The 20038-nt window shown below is 37.8% G+C and overlaps 1 protein-coding gene across 14 annotated transcripts in view; it reads right to left on the bottom strand.

Annotated features, from left to right (window-relative positions):
* The window catches only part of LOC133526767 (casein kinase I), a 51862-nt gene that overhangs the window by 11757 nt on the left and 20067 nt on the right, over window positions 1-20038 (bottom strand). For 5 of the 14 annotated variants that reach the window (XM_061863492.1, XM_061863491.1, XM_061863493.1 and 2 more), the window contains 11 exons: window positions 18086-18196; window positions 15449-15612; window positions 14112-14226; window positions 11557-11676; window positions 9621-9769; window positions 7430-7600; window positions 4947-5021; window positions 3885-3962; window positions 3064-3123; window positions 1532-1666; window positions 44-66 (listed from right to left, as the gene is read on the bottom strand). In XM_061863492.1, coding sequence (XP_061719476.1) covers window positions 44-66; window positions 1532-1666; window positions 3064-3123; window positions 3885-3962; window positions 4947-5021; window positions 7430-7600; window positions 9621-9769; window positions 11557-11676; window positions 14112-14226; window positions 15449-15612; window positions 18086-18196 — 1201 coding nt within the window. Of the gene's footprint in view, window positions 1-12; window positions 67-1531; window positions 1667-3063; window positions 3124-3884; window positions 3963-4946; window positions 5022-7429; window positions 7601-9620; window positions 9770-11556; window positions 11677-14111; window positions 14227-15448; window positions 15613-18085; window positions 18197-20038 lie in introns of all 14 variants that reach the window. The other 9 variants (XM_061863500.1, XM_061863502.1, XM_061863501.1 and 6 more) reach the window with 6 other exon arrangements.

Here is a 20038-nt window from a genome sequence, read left to right as displayed (position 1 = left end):
ATTTAAACTAACCGTGGACACGGATCCGGGGAATTTCACATACCGAAAATGCTTATTCTTCAACAGCTAAAAAATAAATACACCAATATACATTCACAATGTACACAACGTTGCGCTTATTCACAGTAAAAGCATGCATCAAATAAAAACTATTTAACTACATACATGATAAAATAGAAAGTGGCATTTATATTTTACTCGTTTATATCTACTCATGACGAAGCTAATTATTTATAATTAAGTTTATTTTGTTCAACCCAATCTTTAAAGTAATACATAGATACAAATCGCTGTTGATACTACCGTCCTCTTCGGGTCAGATCAAGATTAAAGTCTTAGCACACTATTACAATTCAACAGCCACTCGACTGCCACTCATCTCAAAATGGAATATTGAAATTAAAGCCTTATGTCGTATGTCCTAGAGTACAATTTTAAAAATGAATATAACTCTAGTGTTCGACAGGTGGTCTACGCGTCGTCCACTAAGCTGAGTTGGTGTTGGAATGACGTGGAATTGATATAGCGTGCGAAGATCTTTATAGAAAGAAAACTTCATCATTACTTTTTATTTTTTGTGTTTGTTGTATGTAATCGTATTGTAGGTCGATATCTTCATATTCTACTACATAACGCAATTAAACTGATAAATACCAGGGTAAATTAACTAGTTAGGGAAATGGCTCTTAGACGGTGTTAAAACAATGATTTGTGTCATGTCTTTTTGTTCTTTAGTGGGTTGTGTGTGCAGTTCGGCGTAGGCGATGAATCTATTGCTAGGCTCTGATTATAGTAAAGTACATAATATATAAACCTCTAGTCTTCCTCGGACCACGAGAGAATTGTCCCGCTCTTTAATAACGACATTTTATATTATAAATCTGTGGGGTTCTGTAGACTGCAACGCAACGAAAATTGCAAAATAATATGAGACTGGGCCTGTAACAGGGGTGAATAACCAAATAGTAGGTAGTTAAACTTTGCTAATGGGGAACAATATTTAACACAGTCACCGCTGAGCTGCGGTTGTAGCGCTACGTTGTGGCCGATAACATAGGTTTCCCGGTATGTAGAGGAAATGCTTCGTAGAGGCAAAACGACAACGTGTCGTGATTAGCGCTGAATGGATTAAGTAGTTTTTTTTTTAAGTACATATTCATTTAACACACTTTTCGCAGTGGTATTAAAACTAATTTAAAGTTACAAAAAAATGTTATAGTAAAATCAAATAGGGTTTAGTGATTTATCAAGATATTTATTGATTGCAATGTTAAGACTCATTGAATATTCTTGTCTACGTTATTATCAATATCCCTTACTATTGAATATTATTTAGCATTCATTACTGTTTTGGCCACACCCGGTATTTTAATTATATCAGCAAAAGTTTTTTTTTTTAAGTCTCGTTAGTTAATCATCTCGAAGTCAAAATCGCGTCAAGTGCGCTCGTTGCGTTGCATCAAGTAGTTTTTACTGCACGTGATTGGTAATGTGTCGTGGTGTATAGGGTGCGCCGGTGAGCGCGGGTTACCTGCACGGAGCCGTGGCGGTCGGCGGGCGTGAGGTGGCCGGCGGTGAGCGGCGTGGCCTTGCCGCTGTGCGGCCAGTTGCCGCCCGAGTTGGCGGCGCCGCCCCCGCCGCCCGCGCCCGCCTCTTTCGCCGTGCCCTGGACCACATATATGCTTCATGTACCATCAGCCATAAAAGTGCATGGCGACTTTATCAATTAATTCATTCATAATTTCTCCATGAGATTTCGCAGCTCACTGTACATCCCGAAGACACGAACGTCTCAGCCACGGGACGCACAAGCCGAGCGTGCACGCATGCCGCTGTCTTAGCCAATGTATGGTGTTGAGCGTCAGCGTCGAGCGTACACGCTCGGAGCGTGTGTTTCGTGGCCGAAGCTTAAGGCCAGCGAAGAGCGGCAATTTATTAATTTGACCGAGTTAAATGTAGCGATAATCAGGCTTGTCGCCCCGCTTCTCGCTCACGTCGCGTCCATTATGCAGCCTCAGGCTTTGGTATCCGGTAACATATATTACATACGACGTCATACTCTACAACAATTTAGCAACTTATAACTTCGTCGTACTATTCACCTTATCACGAGTATCACGACACACTAATTGCGTTATTTTCTAAATAGTAGTAACAGACCCTTTTCTTACCCGCAATGTATGACGACGGCACAAAACACTTATAAAAATTGGAAACGTCGAAAAGTTCAAATCTATATTCAAACAAAGACTTAAAGGGGAATCGGGGACACTCAAAGTTTAGCTATAAACACCATCGCACCTACTACTTTAAAAAGGTTCAAAGGGATACATAAGTATACAAGATATTCATAATGTACATATATCATGAAACGATTTTTTATCGGTGAATTTGATAAAATTGTATGTTTAAAATATCAAACATATGTACAAATTGTTGTTCAATACAACATTTTGAAATCACTACAAATAGAAACATTTTATAAAAAAAGAAAATGGGAATCAATGGAAAATTTCCCAAAACGCAGCTAAAACTCAAGCACAAAACAGGTACCTAAAAGTAGAACAGATACCGTTTTGGAAGAAGCATTATCGAAATCCACACAAGAAAACATTAGGGTTAGGGACTATCAAACCTAGAAGCACCAAGCACAAACACTAATGATTGCTCACCTAAGATGTTCAAAACACAGTTTACAAGCCCAAACATTATAGTGTTCAATTTAATTAATTAAAAATTATCATTGCGTTTAAATTTAGTTCAGGTTCAGCATACAGTAGTGCTCTGATGCTTCCAAGTCGTCTAACATATACGTCTGTATAGGATATAAGGTCCAAAAGTAATTGTAAAATATACGAATAAGATATTAATCCTGCATGTGAAAGGCAGATATGATTAAACGACAATTCGAAAATGCGTCGATGTGTTTTGACTGTAAATCGTGTTTTTTGACTAAAGTCTTAGATTTTAGCAGTCTACTGTAACTCTATTCGTATCGGATAACATGATAGCAAAATGACAGGAGCACGGCATTGGCAGGGGCGCTAACAACAAGTCGCAAACCTGGATGAGAGCCGCTTCATCGTCCTCCACCAAACCAATCATATAATCACACAAATCATCCTGGGTGACAAAAAACTAGAGTCAGTACCTTCGAATCCAAACTACCAAAGCTATCAATGAAACAGGAAAGTTTAGGGGAAAATAAGTATTCGGTAAAATTAAACATTTACTCGAAGACTACTTAGGTCAAATCATTTTTCGCCCAACTAAGGTGCGCTTAAAGTATCGTGTGGTTCATGGAGCTAGTTAGTATTATTGGGGTACCTACGTTGTTACTGAAAATTTATAAATAAACTAATAAAAGGCCAAGCGAAAGTATTCCATAAAGGTGCGGCCAAACATGAGGCCGAGCCGCTTATTTCATACATTAAAAAAAAAAAACTTTTTTTTCTTAGATGTAAGCGGCTCGGCACTCGGGGAGTCCCGCCATATCTGGCCGCACCAGTGGAATACCTAATTATTATTGAATCTGAGGGCACAGAACCGGTTTAAAATATAACGGTAAATTTTGGTCTGTTTTAGTCTCGTTCGAAATCTTTTTGAGGAGAGTTCATTATTCTTTTTTTAACGAAACACGATCAAACTGCTTGAAAAACCGGTAAAAAAACTGTTTAGCTACAGGCCTGAAATTTAATGAAATCGTTTTGAAGTAAAACAATTTTTAAGAGTTTTTTAGCTAATCCATTCAGCGATTTTGACATGACGGTGATGATAAACTCGGTCATAATTTTTTGGGAGTTGTATTGTATAGTTAGGGTAGTTTATAAAACATGTACATAGAACAATATAGAAAATGTATAGCATAAAAAGTGATATCTAACCTTATGGAAGGGCTGGTGCACCCGGTTCGGCGAGACCACGATCTCATGCCCGGTCTGGATGGATCCCACGGGCGTCGACTGAAATTGCAATTGAAAATCGTTTCAACGCGGTCGATCAACATATTTTTATAGAATATTCATTGATCTCATACATTGTTACAAAACAATTTTAGTATACGAAATGCTAAACAATATAGTATAGATATACGTCTCTCACTGATGCTATAATTGAATGATGTACAATTTAAAAAAAAAAGAGTTGCTATTGTCTAAAAGCTATTTACAATACGAGTATATTACAAATTTACACTTAATACTAAAATAATTTGCTAATTGTGTAGAAACAATGTAAAAGTGCTTAATCTATTTTTTTGAGGTGCTTTCAAATCAAGTCCGTAAGCCGCAATTTCACTATAAACATTTTGTTTAGGAACACGGTTTCAGAAACAGAAATCCACGTATCTGATACACAGAAATAGTTGCTGTAAACACTATTGGTTATAGCCATTTTCCGCCATCCACACTATGTGCGCTGAAACACTGTTTAGAGTGAATAAGCAACTTTATTTTTAAAGACATAGGAATTAATGGCTTTTAGTTCAGAAACTTTCGAAGCCAAAGTTTAAACAGTATGTACAGTCGCCGTCAGATATATCGGAGCTGCCGAGGTGCTCAAGATATCTGAACACGCACTCTAACGCCTCGACAATAGAGGCGTGTTGAGATATTTGTGAGCACCTTGGCCGTTCCGATATATCTGATGGCGACTGTATCATCTCCTAGGCTATTCAGTTATATAAACCACACAAGACACTTGACTCGACAGCACTATTGATATCGTACGAAATAAACTAGTAACAAAGCTATCTGAACGTACTAGACGTGATAAGTCAAAGAAGGAAACGGACTATCGAAAATAACAACTAAATTCAACCGTAATTAAATTCTCAAATGAACGTTTTTTTGTATTACTACCATCTAGAAACTTCTCAGTATACAATTTATTGACAGTTTTGTCTCAGCACGTCTAGCTACATAGTAAAGAGTGCCTTCACCACTAACCTTGTCCGACTTAGTTCTAACGACATTGGAGGGTGGCGCGTTACGCAAGATGCGCATCACGTGAATGTTGGAGGGCTGACGGGGGACGGCAAAAGCAAAACATGCGGCATGCAACAGCACAAACATAACGTTATAAGGCTGCGCCTAAGAAAACCCAGCGCAAAGCTCCAAACCGGTTAAAGTACTAGTAAAAGTTGGTTTTACTTCAAATTTAAAACGCGACAAGTTTAAGAATTGTTGTTAGCCTAAATTAACCGGTTTATGTGACTAAGAAAACCGGTAAAGAAACGGGGCGCAACACACTCAAACAGTTTTTCTTATATTTTAAACGGATTCCAATCGAAAATGGAATTACTTTATCCATAACAGATTTGAATAAACAAAACCGCAATTTATTTAATCATATAGCTAAATTATTACTTAATTCGAGTTGGTTAAAATGCTAATAATAAAGGATTACACAGCCATATTCAGCGTCTTTGCCCATGGGGCTGAGTCTCTTCAGAACCACAATGAAAAGGTTTGGCCAGGAGTGTGTAAGATAGATAAGTTGTACGACCAATTAGTATGAGTGCAAGTTATACGTCAACATCTACGGTTAGAAAATGTAACCGGTTTCCGAGCCTTACTGCTTTTCATTTATAGTCCCCATAACATTAATTGCACACGCGCGAACGACGTAGGATTGCCATCTCCATTGCAGTACGAAGCGAATACAGATACATGCGTTTGTGTGGCGCTGTCCGCAGTGAGTGCTGACGCCATCAAACATTGGACTAAGGCACATACAAAATAAACAACAAATAAACTGTAGGTACACTTCAATTAAAAAACAAATGCTACACAGAAACACAGGCAATAAGGATGATGTTTTATTTTTTTAACAAAGATAATAAATATGCAATTTTTAACAATATGTGTTAGAGTAATATTAATTTTAACAATAACGAAATTGGAAACTTTTAGTTCAGTTATTCCAAGTCCAGTGTCACTTCATGTAAACAAATACATATAAGGATAAAGTCAGTGGTAGCATTATCCGCTACTAGCATACTATTGGTGAGAATAGGATGTCAGTGTTACATTAAGGCGGGGACCATTAAAATTGTGTCGACACATATCAAATTTGCCTAGAATCCCATTTCAAGTTTATTACTAAAATAAGTTTATATTCTGTTACCATTTTTCATGAATTTTATATAAGTTGGTATGTATCGACACGATTGTTCAGATGTTCCAAGCAGATGTGCAAATACACGAAATTCATAGAATGTACGTATTTGTAAGTGCATTTAAATAAGGCTCTGAGTCAATTGTAAATCTGGCGTGCAGTACAAAATACAAAAATAAAACTACACAAAAAAGACTGCCTTGTTTTAGCCTCAAAATGCAATCAAAATATTCTTTAATAACACTATGATACACATATATTTTGGAGAATCCTCTCCAATTATTGACTTAGTCCTGCAATTTTAACTAATACCTAAATATCACAGTGAGTAATATAATATTATGTGACTGTTAGGTGACTTTTAGCGGCACTTTAATAGTTAGTTCTAGACGGGAATATAATGGTAGATTTAATTTTCAAGGAAAGTGGGATAGCAGTTTCTTTTTCCTCTCTAGAAACTATCATCCACATTTAAGCAAAAAAATCTGTTACCAAATAAAAATAGCAGCCAAAAAAAATATAATTTGAGGCGCATACAACCAGGCTAAAAAAACAGAATGTGTTATTTACCATTTTTTTATTTATCTCATAAGCGATATTTTGAAGAACTGTTATTTTTAACAGTATTGAGTATATTTGTAGTTTGATGACAAACAAACTTTTGGTAAAGAACACATTACAGAAGTTACGCTTATTCCCAAAACACCACATAACAATTCGTGCATTCAATGAAACGGGTCAATAGTAAATTATAAGTATGTGCTAAGAGATGGAGGTAATTTTTCAGTGTATTAAGTAACTGTATGGTAATGGTATCTTTTGTTAGGATAAGTTTTGTGTTCATTTTTGGAAGTATATGAGAACGTTTAGGGTCTGTAGCCAAGTTACGCTCGTCGCTTACTGCAAAATTGTGGAAAATTTTCATGTTTTGCAACTTAAGCAGATTGTGTTCTATTGTGTTTTGGGAAGTATTGGCGAAGCTTTAGTTTGGATTTTAATAGAGCAGTTTACCACGATTTTTGGCAAGTAGAAGCGGTCCGTATTTTCGGCTATGCACTAAGGTGTTTTGGAAATTAGCGTTTACAGGCTAAGCTGCGAAGCAGTATACCACGAAGTTTGGGAATCAGGATCGTTCAGGGTGGCTTGCACACAGCTTGTTTTGTTTTTTGCGTGTTGGGTAAACAGTGGTGTTTTCGGAAGTAGGTAGTACACAATTCGCAGAAAGATTAGCAGGCTAAGGTTAGGAGCATTTAGTCAGGATGTTTTCGGAAGTAGGTTTGAGGGTTTGGTGTTAGGCGGTACTGCTGTTTACCATGGTCTTGCCGGTCCAGTCGAACTCGCCGTCGTCCTGGTAGCCGCGCCGCTCGAACAGGTCGCGGAACATGCGGCGCAGCTGGTCGTAGTCCGGCGTCTCGAAGAAGTCCAGCCGCCGCACGTAGCGCAGGTACGTCGCCAGCTCCTCGGGGTGGCCCTCGCATAACACCTGGAAGACACGAACGGTAAACCGTACATTTTAACTCTTCGCTGCACGGCACCACATACGGCAGTTATAATATTCAACTTTATTGACAGCCAAAGTGTAACAATATAAAATGGCATGCAGTAAGGGGTGTCCGATAGAATAGGGTATTCGATACAAGGATCCTATACGTAGAGCGCTATGCATAAATCGTGGCCTAATCATAGAATTTGATCACTTCATAAAATGCTGTTTTAGAGTTGATCACTTCATGACAAGGTAGGTGAGGTTTGACTTTTTAATGATGTGGCTCGCCGATTATTTCATGAAATGATTACCACATCATGAAATGATCAATTGTATGATCTTGCCACGACAAATATAAATGATGTTGTCCCGCTCCGGAGCAGCGTGCGGATCCGCATCCAATCTGAATAATGTCCCAAAGTTTCACCATTTCCGTCTCTCTGTAGCGTAGCTTACTGGCCGTTAGTGCTAGAAAACTGTACTTTGGCTTGAGTAAACATTATTAACCCTAGATCAGTCGCGCCTTTACGTCAAACGCGAGTGCTCGCGTATTTTGTCACCCATACTTAGCATGATTTTTTGTTTAAAATAATGTATAAATAAGTTTGTAATTATTTTTACGGGATAAAATACATCAAAAACTAATAAAAATAGTATTATTTATACACTTACTATTAAAACAATGTACCTTGACTAAAATACCGTGTTCAAATTAATCAGTTTTTCTCGCCACGGGCGGCAAGTTACTCATTGTGCAACCAGGGTTGATCTATCACGCCAAGAGACAACATAGAAACATCAGTTCTTCGACTGTACACTCAAATACACGTTTAAAGAAACTACTCTGCAGTTTGGTAGATAAGTGCTTATGACTACTACTGTAATTTTCTTTTTTTAGAACTAAATTCATTTAAAAAAAAGTCAATTAGGACCCTTACATTCACGCAGTGTCTGCCTGTAACTTTATAGCTGAGGCACCATTAGTACAAGAAATGGGTATTTTGGCTTACACCACCAGTCACCAGTCAGATGGCCAGATCTAACAGTCGATCACGCCAAGAAAGTGATAAAATGAAATCGTGACATTTTATACTGTATATCCTTTGCAGTAACTTGTGTAGCAGTGACCCAGTGCAAAAATTTCTATGGCAATATCATTAATCAGGCGAAAGAACCTGTAGCACTAAAATTCGTTGCCATTAATTCTATACAAAGTGACCAGTTGAATTGCTCTAGAGTGTATTCTGAGAAGTCATAAAAGAAAATCAGACATCCTTAATTTCTATTCCTCGACGAGTGATGACGTCAGCATATTATCGATATCTATGATATTTCCGAAGCATCTAAAATCGATAAGCGATCACGCTTTTGTAGCACATGATAAAGATAAGTGGGTTGACCTTAACGTTGATACTTATCATTGTTCTAACTTGTATAATCGTTAGCTAAGTTAATGACGCGTAAAGATCAATTTGATCTTTGGTTTATGAGGCTGAAGCGGTATTAATGTTTCAAAATATTGTAACCGGTTTTGAAAATACAGACATTTATATTGTAACAGACTAACCGGTAACTTTATAAAATTAAAACCAATAAGACTGGCAACAAAAAATAAGCCGGTAAATTAAAAAAAAACGGTTAACAATGAAAAACTCTACCATACTTGATGAAGATTTATTGGAATATAATTAAACACTTGTAATTTTATTCGTGTTTCTCTGTCACTTAGACTTCATTAATTTATTTTTGTTACTTTTCTAACAAAACTACGCTCGTAGCGCCAAGAGTCGGTAGCATTATATATCTTTCCCGGTATGTGGCAAAAAGGCTTAGTAGGAATGACGATATATATTGTGTCGTGATTAACGATGAATCGGTTAACTATAGTTATAGTATAGTAGAAAAATGAAAATAATCGTGATGTGTCTTGTTATTGAAAATAATTGAAAAAGGCTTTTTAAAATTAATTTATATAACTTTGTGATTCGTTACCAAATCTTTACAATACAATACGTACCTCAATAGGCGTCGCACGCTTGGTGTCACCAATTTTTTGGTATCTTTCTTTGAGTGTATCAGCTTTTAAACCTTGCCAAGGTAAGGAACCACGTAAAAAATACATAAACATATGCCCCAGAGCCTCTAGGTCGTCGCGTCTAGATTGTTCTGAAAAACACAAACACAATAATTAGACAATACAAACAGATGGCCTCTAGTCGGCCAAAGGCTTTTGATATGAATATGATATGATGCATTCTGACAAATCAAAATCGCATTTTTCTTGGTAACAGGGCTCGGAACCGGTTTTATTTTAACCCGAAATAGCGCAATATTTTTAATTATTATATGGTAATATTATTATTTTGACCCATTAAAAATGAAATAATAAACCAAAGAACGAAAAAGAACGGAATAATACCGGTATTTTTTGTATCAATAAAAAACCAAGTCCCAAGCCATGCTCTGGTAACTCTTGATTTTTGGGCAGCTAGAGAATAAGACTGTGACACAGACATGTCAGGTATATGGATTTTTTTTCTTCTGGACTGCCCACATTTTCATTGACATAATCGTGTCTTGTGAATCGATCTGACAAGAGAGTAATCTCTTTTAAATAAAATAACCCTTCTTCCTTAACGTTGTTTTATAGGGTGAAACAATATAATATTTGACATTTGTAAATGACATAATTTACATTTTTATCTGCCTTACAGAAAAAGTGAACCTATTGTGTACAAAAACTATTGAAAGCCATAAATCTTCCAGTGGCATATGTCGTTTCTGAGCTATTGGAATTTTGATTTTATTTCAATTATTCAAATTTGAAATTTAAATTACATATTTATTTATTTATTTATTTAATCTTTATTTAACAAAAGAAAACAATCTTATAGTACAAAACGCGGACTTAATGCCACAAGGCATTCTCTACCAGTCAACCTTAAGGCTAAGCAGAGAGATTGAGAGCGGGCATATTCGATCGGGAGTTGACGGCCTACCACTTCAAGGGTTAAATTTAGAAGCTTTTATTAAACTTTTTTTTTAATAATTATAGGTCCATTTATTAAAAATACTATCTCTTTCTCTCTCTCTCTTTTATTTAACTTGCCTAGTATGTAGGTTGGTTAGTGTGAGTCTAATCTTGGAAGCTAATCCCACTTCCTGATTTCCGATTGAGCTGCAACTTTGCATATAATACGGTGTAACAAAAATAGTGGGGTTCCGTGACGAAAAAGTTCTTATAAAGGTTCTTATAAAGGGTCGGTCTTGACTACCTACCCCATAGAAAAAAAAAAATTCGCGCCAAAAAATTGTTTCTTCTACTTTTTCCTAATCAGAGCACGATACCGAATATGCCCTTAAACGGATCCCCACTATTTTTTATACATCCTGTATATGTAAATCGGATGACAATGCACTATTATGATGACATGGAGCTGATCTGACGATGAAGACAGGAGGTGGCCATGGGAACTCTGTGATAAAAACAACGCAAACTAATTTTCTCGATGAGTATTAGTTGCCTGTGAAAAGAAAAGTACAGTCAGCGATAAAAGCTTGTACCAAAACTGAAATGTTTGCCGTAAACTTATTCAAACACCTTATTAGGTGGTCGGAGTGGCCACTGCCACTGCACGTCAAATTGTATTAGAACTGTACAACAATTCTTCTTTACCATAACAGCAAACGTGAATGCAACTGAAATTAATTGCCGTACTAAGATAATTAATTATTCTTATACTATAATATTTTTCATATAAGTAGCTTGGGTTCTGTGACAGCTGTCATCTCAATACAATTTCTAACCTAAAAATGCCAAATTGTATTGAGAAGTCCGCTCTCACAGAACCCAAGCTATGTGAAAAATATTATAAATTAGTATGGTAGCGTCAATTTGTGATGCCAATGAGTGGCCTTATAAGCTTTATTTAGTAAGTAATTTATGATCTTACCTTTTCCTAAATGTGTATTTATTGACATGTATCTTGCGGTCCCGGTGAGTGACTTATGCTCCCGATATGGGATATGTTTGTTTGTCTCTAAATCTATATACTCTTTGGCCAAACCAAAATCTGAAACAATATTAAAACGTTAGTCAAAGCACCACAAAAACTGGGAAAAAGTAAAGGACTGCTTAACGAGTGTAGTTGGCCGAGCGTAAATGAGGGCGTTTAATACGAGGAAAATGTTTTTTTTTTTTTTAAGTTTATGACATGAAACAATGTACAAATCAAGCTTTTACCGGTATTTGAAATGATAAAACAGATTATGGCACCCTAAATACAACGTTCCGCGTATGTTTGAAAAACAATACTCAGTCGCATTTCACTGGTGTCACTTACGAATATAACTTGATGACTACTTGTATTTTTTTAATAAAATACTAGTTAAGTTAGTGTTGGTTTGATATTGTTACATTTTAAATACAAGCCATTGAATACCATCAGAGTAATAATTTTCAGTAAGTGACACTGGTGGAATTCTCCATTATGGGTCGTATACGAATGCAAATAGGTTGGGGTAATAGATTTCAACCGCAGTCTCGCTGTCAGTCGGCAGATTATGTTTCTGCTCACTGGAGTGAGATTCCAATCGCAACCACGACAACTCTATGGTTTGGCAAAACCAGCATAGTCAGCTGCCCAATTAAGCATAGCTCTTAATATATTTTTAGGGTTCCCTAGTTTAAGTCTGCAAGAATCCCTTGTAGATCCGCCCTTGTTTTCTGTTTGTCACAGACCATACACAGAGAATCCTTAGCACTAGGAAGCTGTTATATTGTATCGGCATACGTATATCTCATGTTGACTGAATGGTACCTACAATGGCATCTTGGAAAGAAAAAAATTAGGTCACCTGGGCACACGGAAATCGATGTTTTTATGTTGTTTAACTTTATGATGGCATGTCTAATGCGAGTCTTCGATCTCTATTTTTCGTTTTATTCTGAGCCATACTTTCTTTTAAATTGTTTCCCTGAAATCGCTACAATTGACTTGACTTTATCTACCTAACCGTGAGCTATCCTAACTCTTCACTAACTTTGCAAAAGGACCCTGTTGCGAATTCCCAGCTTATATTCCCAATGCAGAAGGTAAACGCAGCCGTCGGACTCGGCTAGTATACGCAGGCTTTTTCTATAGTACCAATAGCAGCGCTTCACATATCTCATTTTGTATTGTTCAAAATCTTGCATATATCTCTCATCAACCTCCATACTATTAACCGTCCACCACTTTCTGCACTTAACCGTTTTGGCAAGAACCCCTTTGTAAACCATTACCTATTAGAAGAATATCAGTTCACTGAGAATTTAAGTTTTATTTGAGTTGCCGAGATCCTGACCTGCACGGCGGCTACAGACGCTCTGTTACAGATCTGTAGGTCATGATACACTGTTCTCGCTAGTTCGAGTCGCACGCGGCCGCGTAACCGCTAAGACGATGTGCTTGTATGACTTGTATCTCGTTACCTAATGATGACTCTAATGCGTACGATAAATAAACTAGCATTTGTAGTTGCGGTCGAGACACCGAAAAGGTATTGATGCGTAAGATAGGGATATCAGTGTTATCGTTTTACGTATTTCAATAACTTCGGTGGCTCACTGTCACTATGTGTTCGTCAGTGTTCCGTTGCTTGGCAATGTGTTTTCGATAGTCATCATGAACTTAAGAGCTATTCTCTTGTCGATGGAGTATCTTACTGCTTTTACTATCTTGCGCTAGCTCTTTGACTTACTACTTTAATACGTCACGACCCCTACCTTTTCTTTCACTTGATCTAAGCAACTTTGTCTGGATTTTCTTCTACCTCGCTTGCGTCCTATCCGCCCCCTCCAGGATAGTTTTAAAGAAGAGGTTGTGTCTTATTAAATGTCCAAACATTTCGCGCGTCTATTTTACAATAGTGTTCAGAATAGCTCTACTCTCTCTCACTCTTCGTAACATTTAATCATTCGTTTTTGTTTCTATATCTTAGTGTCATTGTCCACGTTTCACTTTAATAAAGGCCTATACTCCTATTGCTGATAATAAGTCATCTTATTTGCTAAAGATTGCATTTTTACCGATGACGAAAAATTTGTAAAAAATAACTCCAACCAATAATGTGTTGTATTTTGAAATGATTTCAGTATACGTATTTATAAATTTTTGCTGTCTTAGATTAACTTTATAAAATTAATCACGATTAATCAGCTTAATTGTTCTAGCTAGAAAATGTAGATAAAACCGTTAGATATCGATAATAATTGTTTTGCTAAGTGTATCCGGAAAAACAGAAAGTAAAACGATAACCGGGATAGCGTTAATAGGGCAGGGGGCATATAATCATATACATAATATGTACCACCATGATTTAGACTTATTTTAAAATGGTGGAGTTCAATTTTGAGAAATTACTGACATCCTTCTTCTTCTTGTCATCATTCTTTTACTTTTTTTTTTGATCTTATTAATGGTTCCACACCTCAGGAAAATGATTGAAACAATTTGTAAATACTTACCAATAATGTGGATGATTTTTTCCCTTTTAGTTGCTGTTCTACCTATTAAAAAATTCTCCGGCTTCACGTCTCGGTATATTAGATGTCTCGTGTGGACATACTCGATACGATGTAACTGAAAACCATACATGACATATTTAACATAAACATTAAGAAAAAAATTGCTTTGAGTAAGTTAAAACGCCGACCTAAGGGCCTGTTTACATGTTGATGACTGATGAGTATTTAGCGCGAGTTCATACATTTGCATTCAGTAGTAATCAATGTGTAAACAGGGCCTAAAGCTCCAAATCTTAGGCGAACCTCATGCAGCAAGTCTTATGAGACTGTTATGCGTTGAGAGAGCAGTGGCGGATTTGCCCTAAAGCCCATCAGTAGGCCTGGGCCTAGGGGGAGCAAGACAGTAGGGGCGGCAGTCTATATGATGGGGCTGAGAAAGGGGCGGCTAGTAGTTACTAGCCTGAGGCCTAGGGCGCCAACACGGTTCCACCGCATAGCTGCGTCTTTTAGACTCGCTGAATGTGGTTTAACATAATTTCCGGGAAAAAAATACTGGTGTCTTTCATCGGCTTTTGATAAATGAACTGTTATAAACAAACAAAGATTTTCAAATGTAAACAATCAAACTATACGGGGACATTTCAAGACCATTCTGCACAAACATTGTAACTCTGTACGTTTATTCCAGTTCATTTGTCTCTGGCCCAACCAGCCACATTAAGTGATTAGTGAGTAACGTATCCAATTAGTCAGTAGTGTGCAAGTTAACTGCAAGATCAGAATTTGCATAATAGTACGTTGTAACACATTAAGCTGACTGCGATGTGCTTCGTGTAGTGCGCTAGAGAGAAAGTGTTCTAGACCGCAATATCTAGAGTATGCTTTTTCTGTGCGCAATTGCTGTTTCACAGCAGTGATTTTTAACACCGTAAAAGCTCTTAATTATAATGCAAATATAATCATAGAGCCGTATTGGAAAAAATAAGACTACAGTTAGAATGTTTCTAAATTCTCAACGAAAATCGGTAATGGAATAACTACTCACTTGACGATGAAAAAGTGTCATACACTAACCGTGAGCTGCAAAAACATCCTTTGGGACCATCTTCTATGACTTTAAGGGCCTCCGCATAGTCACGTGTTAGTACTGCGGTTCATATAAAAACGAAGCGAGGCCCAAACGTAGATCATAAGTGGGTATCAAACTGACCTGCTGCATCGCAATCAATAGCATGAAACAGTTTATTGTTTTTGCCCCAAGGACCGAAGTAGAATCGGGGAGATGTCTTCTGCAGTCAGTGCTAGAGGTGCCACAGATAAGGATATTCACAACTCACCAGCTGCATAGCGATCATTAACACAGTCTTTAAAGAGAACCGCCGGCCGCACAGATCGAAGAGATCCTCCAGCGAGGGCCCGAGAAGCTCCATCACCAGCGCGTTATATTTGCCGCACGGCCCGAAGTAGTACACCTCCGGGATGCCTTCCGCTGTCGAGGGGGCTTTAGGGGCCAAGGAATAGGAGGGGAGGGGAGGAAAAGAAACCGTCAGTACAGTACTTACATATGAGCAATTCTCTCGCTTACACCGCTTTGACATAAGAATACTGTTGTTGACACAACACCGCCGGTGAATATAAATTTGCAGGTCTGCGAGAGCATTGCTTCAATGGATACACAATATAAATAAAAGTAATGGCGTGCCTTGAATTGTGTCTACAATAAGTCTTTCAGTTTTATAGCGAGTTTTTCCTTTCATTATTTACAAGATCTCTGTTGGATAGGGCTTTTAAAGAATAATGAAAGGAATGGCTCGTTTGAACAGAAAGACTACATTTGCAAGTCAGCATGCCAGTTTAAAAAAAGGCGGCACGTTACAACAGCCTTGTGCACGGTTAGCTGCCCTCGCGACCAAGTGCCCAAAAGTCGTCCGGTGTTGTGTCAGATAACGACTTCTATCACAGACAACTAAACTAATAGAGCGATGGATATTTTGAGCTGTTGATTGATTGTTGAATGGCTTAGCAACAAACAGAAAAACAACTGGTCACACATATTTGGTCTGAAAAGAAAAAGCTCCGTTACATAGGAAATAGTTGCAAACGCATAGACAGAAGACAAAAAAGTATCATCATCTGCCAAGTTCCCACCAGATCTTGTGATTATTATCGGTTGACGTTATTTCCACTACATTGCGTCGGTATTCCTTTACCGTGTTTGTGTTTCTGTTTAAAGGTGACCTGTTGCCTCTTAACTAACGGCAATCAGGCATTAAGGGTCCCCAGTGTCGGTTATCCATACAAACGTATTAGTAACGCTCTCCTTTTAAAACGACTAGCTAGATTGCTCTGAAACTTACTATACTTACAATGGGATAAGGTATATCTAGAAGAGCTGTAATTAGTTCATGTAACCTCAGATACGATATATGTATAATTATATATAAAGAAATAAAGATTTTCATACAAAACTTGTTTTTGCTCTATTTCGTTTGTTTTATAAGATGGAGCAATATAAACTAATTTCAGCCCTAGATATTCCTCATGTCATTGTATGCGCAGTTTGATTTTAGTCCAAGACGTAGTTTTAAAATGAAAACGAAACCCCGTTTGTATCGGAAGGTGAAATTTGGCCGAGCTTGCCGGGGACTCTTGTTCTTGTTTAAAGTTCGCTCATCTATTAATTACATTGTCTGTGTCTATCTACGAGTCTCGCTCGCACTTACTAGCTGCATAGCGATCATTAACACGGTCTTGAGCCTGAACCGCCGGCCGCAGTGCACGAACAGGTCCTCTAGCGAGGGCCCTAACAACTCCAGCACCATGGCGTTGTAGCGGCCGCCGCAAGTGCCCAGGTAATACACTTTTGGTATACCCTCTGGTTAAATGTTAACGTTATGCGTCGTATAAAGAAAGGACCGTAGGGTGGTTGATGTCAACGCGGTTACCACACTTATGCGGATATGCACGCGGCTCCGGTGAGTGAGCACATCGGAGCGGCGTGCTAAGCCTCGTCCAATGTAAAACCGCCTAATTAACGCGTTTATCTCCCTATGGTCCCTTTTTATCCTCGTAACACTATTTGAATTAGACAAGAGATTTGCAACTTTATCCGAAACTACCTAGTTTCAAACCCCTTAAACTCTGAGGTAGATAAGATATTTTCAACTTTAGCCCATGGCATTAGAAATATAATTTAATAGGCCAGTTTAAAAAAAAAAAAAATTCTCATATATTTTTTGCTTGCAAGCTAAATAAGTCTGGGTACCTTCGCTACATAATTCTATTAAATCTACATTATCAATAAGTATTTCAATCATTTATTTATACCCTATTGTATCATTGTTCAAACAAGGTAAATTACGACGATTGAATAACTTTTTGATAAATTTATTTTAACAAACAATTTTATCGTTGACCACTATTGTGCCACAATGCCCATAATGTTAACCCTTTGAACGCCACGACTGTTATATATAACGCGCCATTGTAAACCTTATCAGAATGAACGAAGGTTTAGGCACTGTAACCGAATGCATCTGTTGGCGGTCAAAGAGTTTAAAAAGTTCAGTTTCCTTATTTTTTTACTGCGGGTCACTTGAGGTATGTTTTCATATATATATATTTTTGTTTACCAGATGTAAATTCCTTCAGAAGTGCGTTATATTGTTACTAGTAAGTTAGATAAAAAGTACCAATTTGTTGGTTCGGAATATGTGTTACCATAGCACGGCAGTCTTTAAGAAATACTCATCGACGACAGACAAAACGGCACTTTTTGCAGGAAAGATAACTAAAGGGGTGGACAGACGGTCACCAACAAAGCTTCCGGCCCGGCCAAAGTGTCCTTTCCGGTTTCCAACTGTGTTTTGCCATCAAATTTAACCTTGTAACCTTGGGCCGTCGAACGCTTAGTTGGATACCATCTGGCCACCCCGATATTCATAAATTATTAATTAGTATGAACGTGAACTCACCATGTGTACCGAGTAACTTGTAAAATCGGTACTCTAGATGAAGTTGTGGAGCCTTGGATTTCATAGGCTCCATCTTAATCGCTACATGTTCATTGTTGTACAGATTTTTCCCTGTAACAAATAATTGCAACGTGAAACAAAGACAAGAATTAAGAAATATTACCTCTGACACACACAATACTCGAGCAATGTTCCTAAGGCTACGGTCGTACTGCACACGCCGCACGCAGCCGACAACGTCCCGTCGCATGATGGAAGACGCTGGACGCAGCCGACAGCGGGTGTTTTGGTCGTTTTGAGACCGTAGCCGCAGCGGCCAGTCGCGGCAGTTTCCGAGAGTTTTTGTAGCGAAAGGACGTGTGTGTGTAGTATTACGATGGAAAAAACTCTAGCGTATTTACTGCTTAATGAGGAAGATGATGAGGACATTTTATTTATGATATCAAGGAAGCAAAAGAAAAAGAAGAACAATAGATTTAAAGCTTATCACGTGTATCGTACAAAATACTATTCGACTTTACTAACTCAATCAATAACTCGTCTTTTTCTTTCGTAAATTTCTCCATTTCGAGCTAGCGTCCAGCCGCAGCAATGCTCCAAAATGACTAAAGACGCAACGGCCAGCGGGCGGCTGCAGCGGGCGGCGGGGGGACGCCGCACGCAGCGAGCGAAAACGACCACTCCCGAGCATTCTCGAACACACCATTCAGACGCTGCGTGCGACGTGACGTTGTCGGCTGCGTGCGGCGTGTGCAGTACGACCGTAGCCTAAGAATAGCTTATTATAAAGTAAATTACCAGTCCGTTCTAAAATTAACGCCGTTTACGAATTTTAACAGTTGCTCAAAATGTTATTTGATGTAATCACAATCATTAGATTTCTGAATGGTTAGTTAAGTATGTTGCATTAAATGCCTATTTTAAAGTAAAATACAGCAGACATCCAATATTCGATATTGGAGTCGGATGTGACAAAAACGTATTTGCTGATATCTGACCAGAACCCATTTCGAGTAAGGTCCACAACTTCATTAAGAAATTCGCCGCCTAGCTCTTAACATTAATAATTATTATACTTCAAATAATCCGGAAATATGTAACGTAGCGCCGGTGTCGACATCAAAATGTTACTTGCAGATTTACGAGGCAAAAGATCAAGAAACGAGAGTTCAAGATCAACAGAAATGCGACCGTAGAGGCCGCGTAGGTCCTGAGGAAACATTACACAATATTTGTGGAAGGAACGTAGGCTACCTTTTACGTGTATAATCCAAAACTAAATTATACCTTTTTAAAGTGCCTAAGATATAATATAAATTTTTATTTACATAATAGATATATACAGAGGTATTACTATAACTAGCTTAAATCTGAAATAGGCCCTTAAGACATTGTACGAAGGATACTGGCGGCATTTCCTCGATATTACTTTTTAATTTTTGTTCTTGAAGAGTTTATTAACATTAACTTGCTAATTAAATTACAATAACGATCCAACTTTAAACTTTTCGCAGACATTCATCATAATAATACCCAAATGAAACTGCGACTGACATGGAAAACAATTGATAAGTCTGCCCATTATTGCCATGAATATGATTCTATTCAAACTTTGCAAAGTCAACATTCAATCAATCATAGTGAAACCCCAGAAAGGTAAGTCCACACCAAGGGTTTCTATTGTAGAGTGTAAACGTAGATGAGATGGTGTTGCTTGTTCGAACAAGCCAGTGAAGTAATACGCTTATTATTGTTACGTATTTCGAGGTCACATGACACAAATTCATGTAAGAGCACGACTCCACTGAATTCAAGCAACTTCAGAGAAAAGAATAATATGCTATAATATTCCTCCCAAGCCTAAAGCCTTTCGAGACCGACATTCATCTTCACCCTCACAAACGGTACATGATCGCACGTAGCTTCAAAAGAAGTTTTTCCCTGAACGATCCG

Source organism: Cydia pomonella, chromosome 17 (assembly GCF_033807575.1).
Source record: "Cydia pomonella isolate Wapato2018A chromosome 17, ilCydPomo1, whole genome shotgun sequence".
In the NCBI taxonomy this organism is placed as follows: Eukaryota; Metazoa; Arthropoda; class Insecta; order Lepidoptera; family Tortricidae; genus Cydia; species Cydia pomonella.
This window is presented reverse-complemented; position numbering and strand designations above follow the sequence as displayed.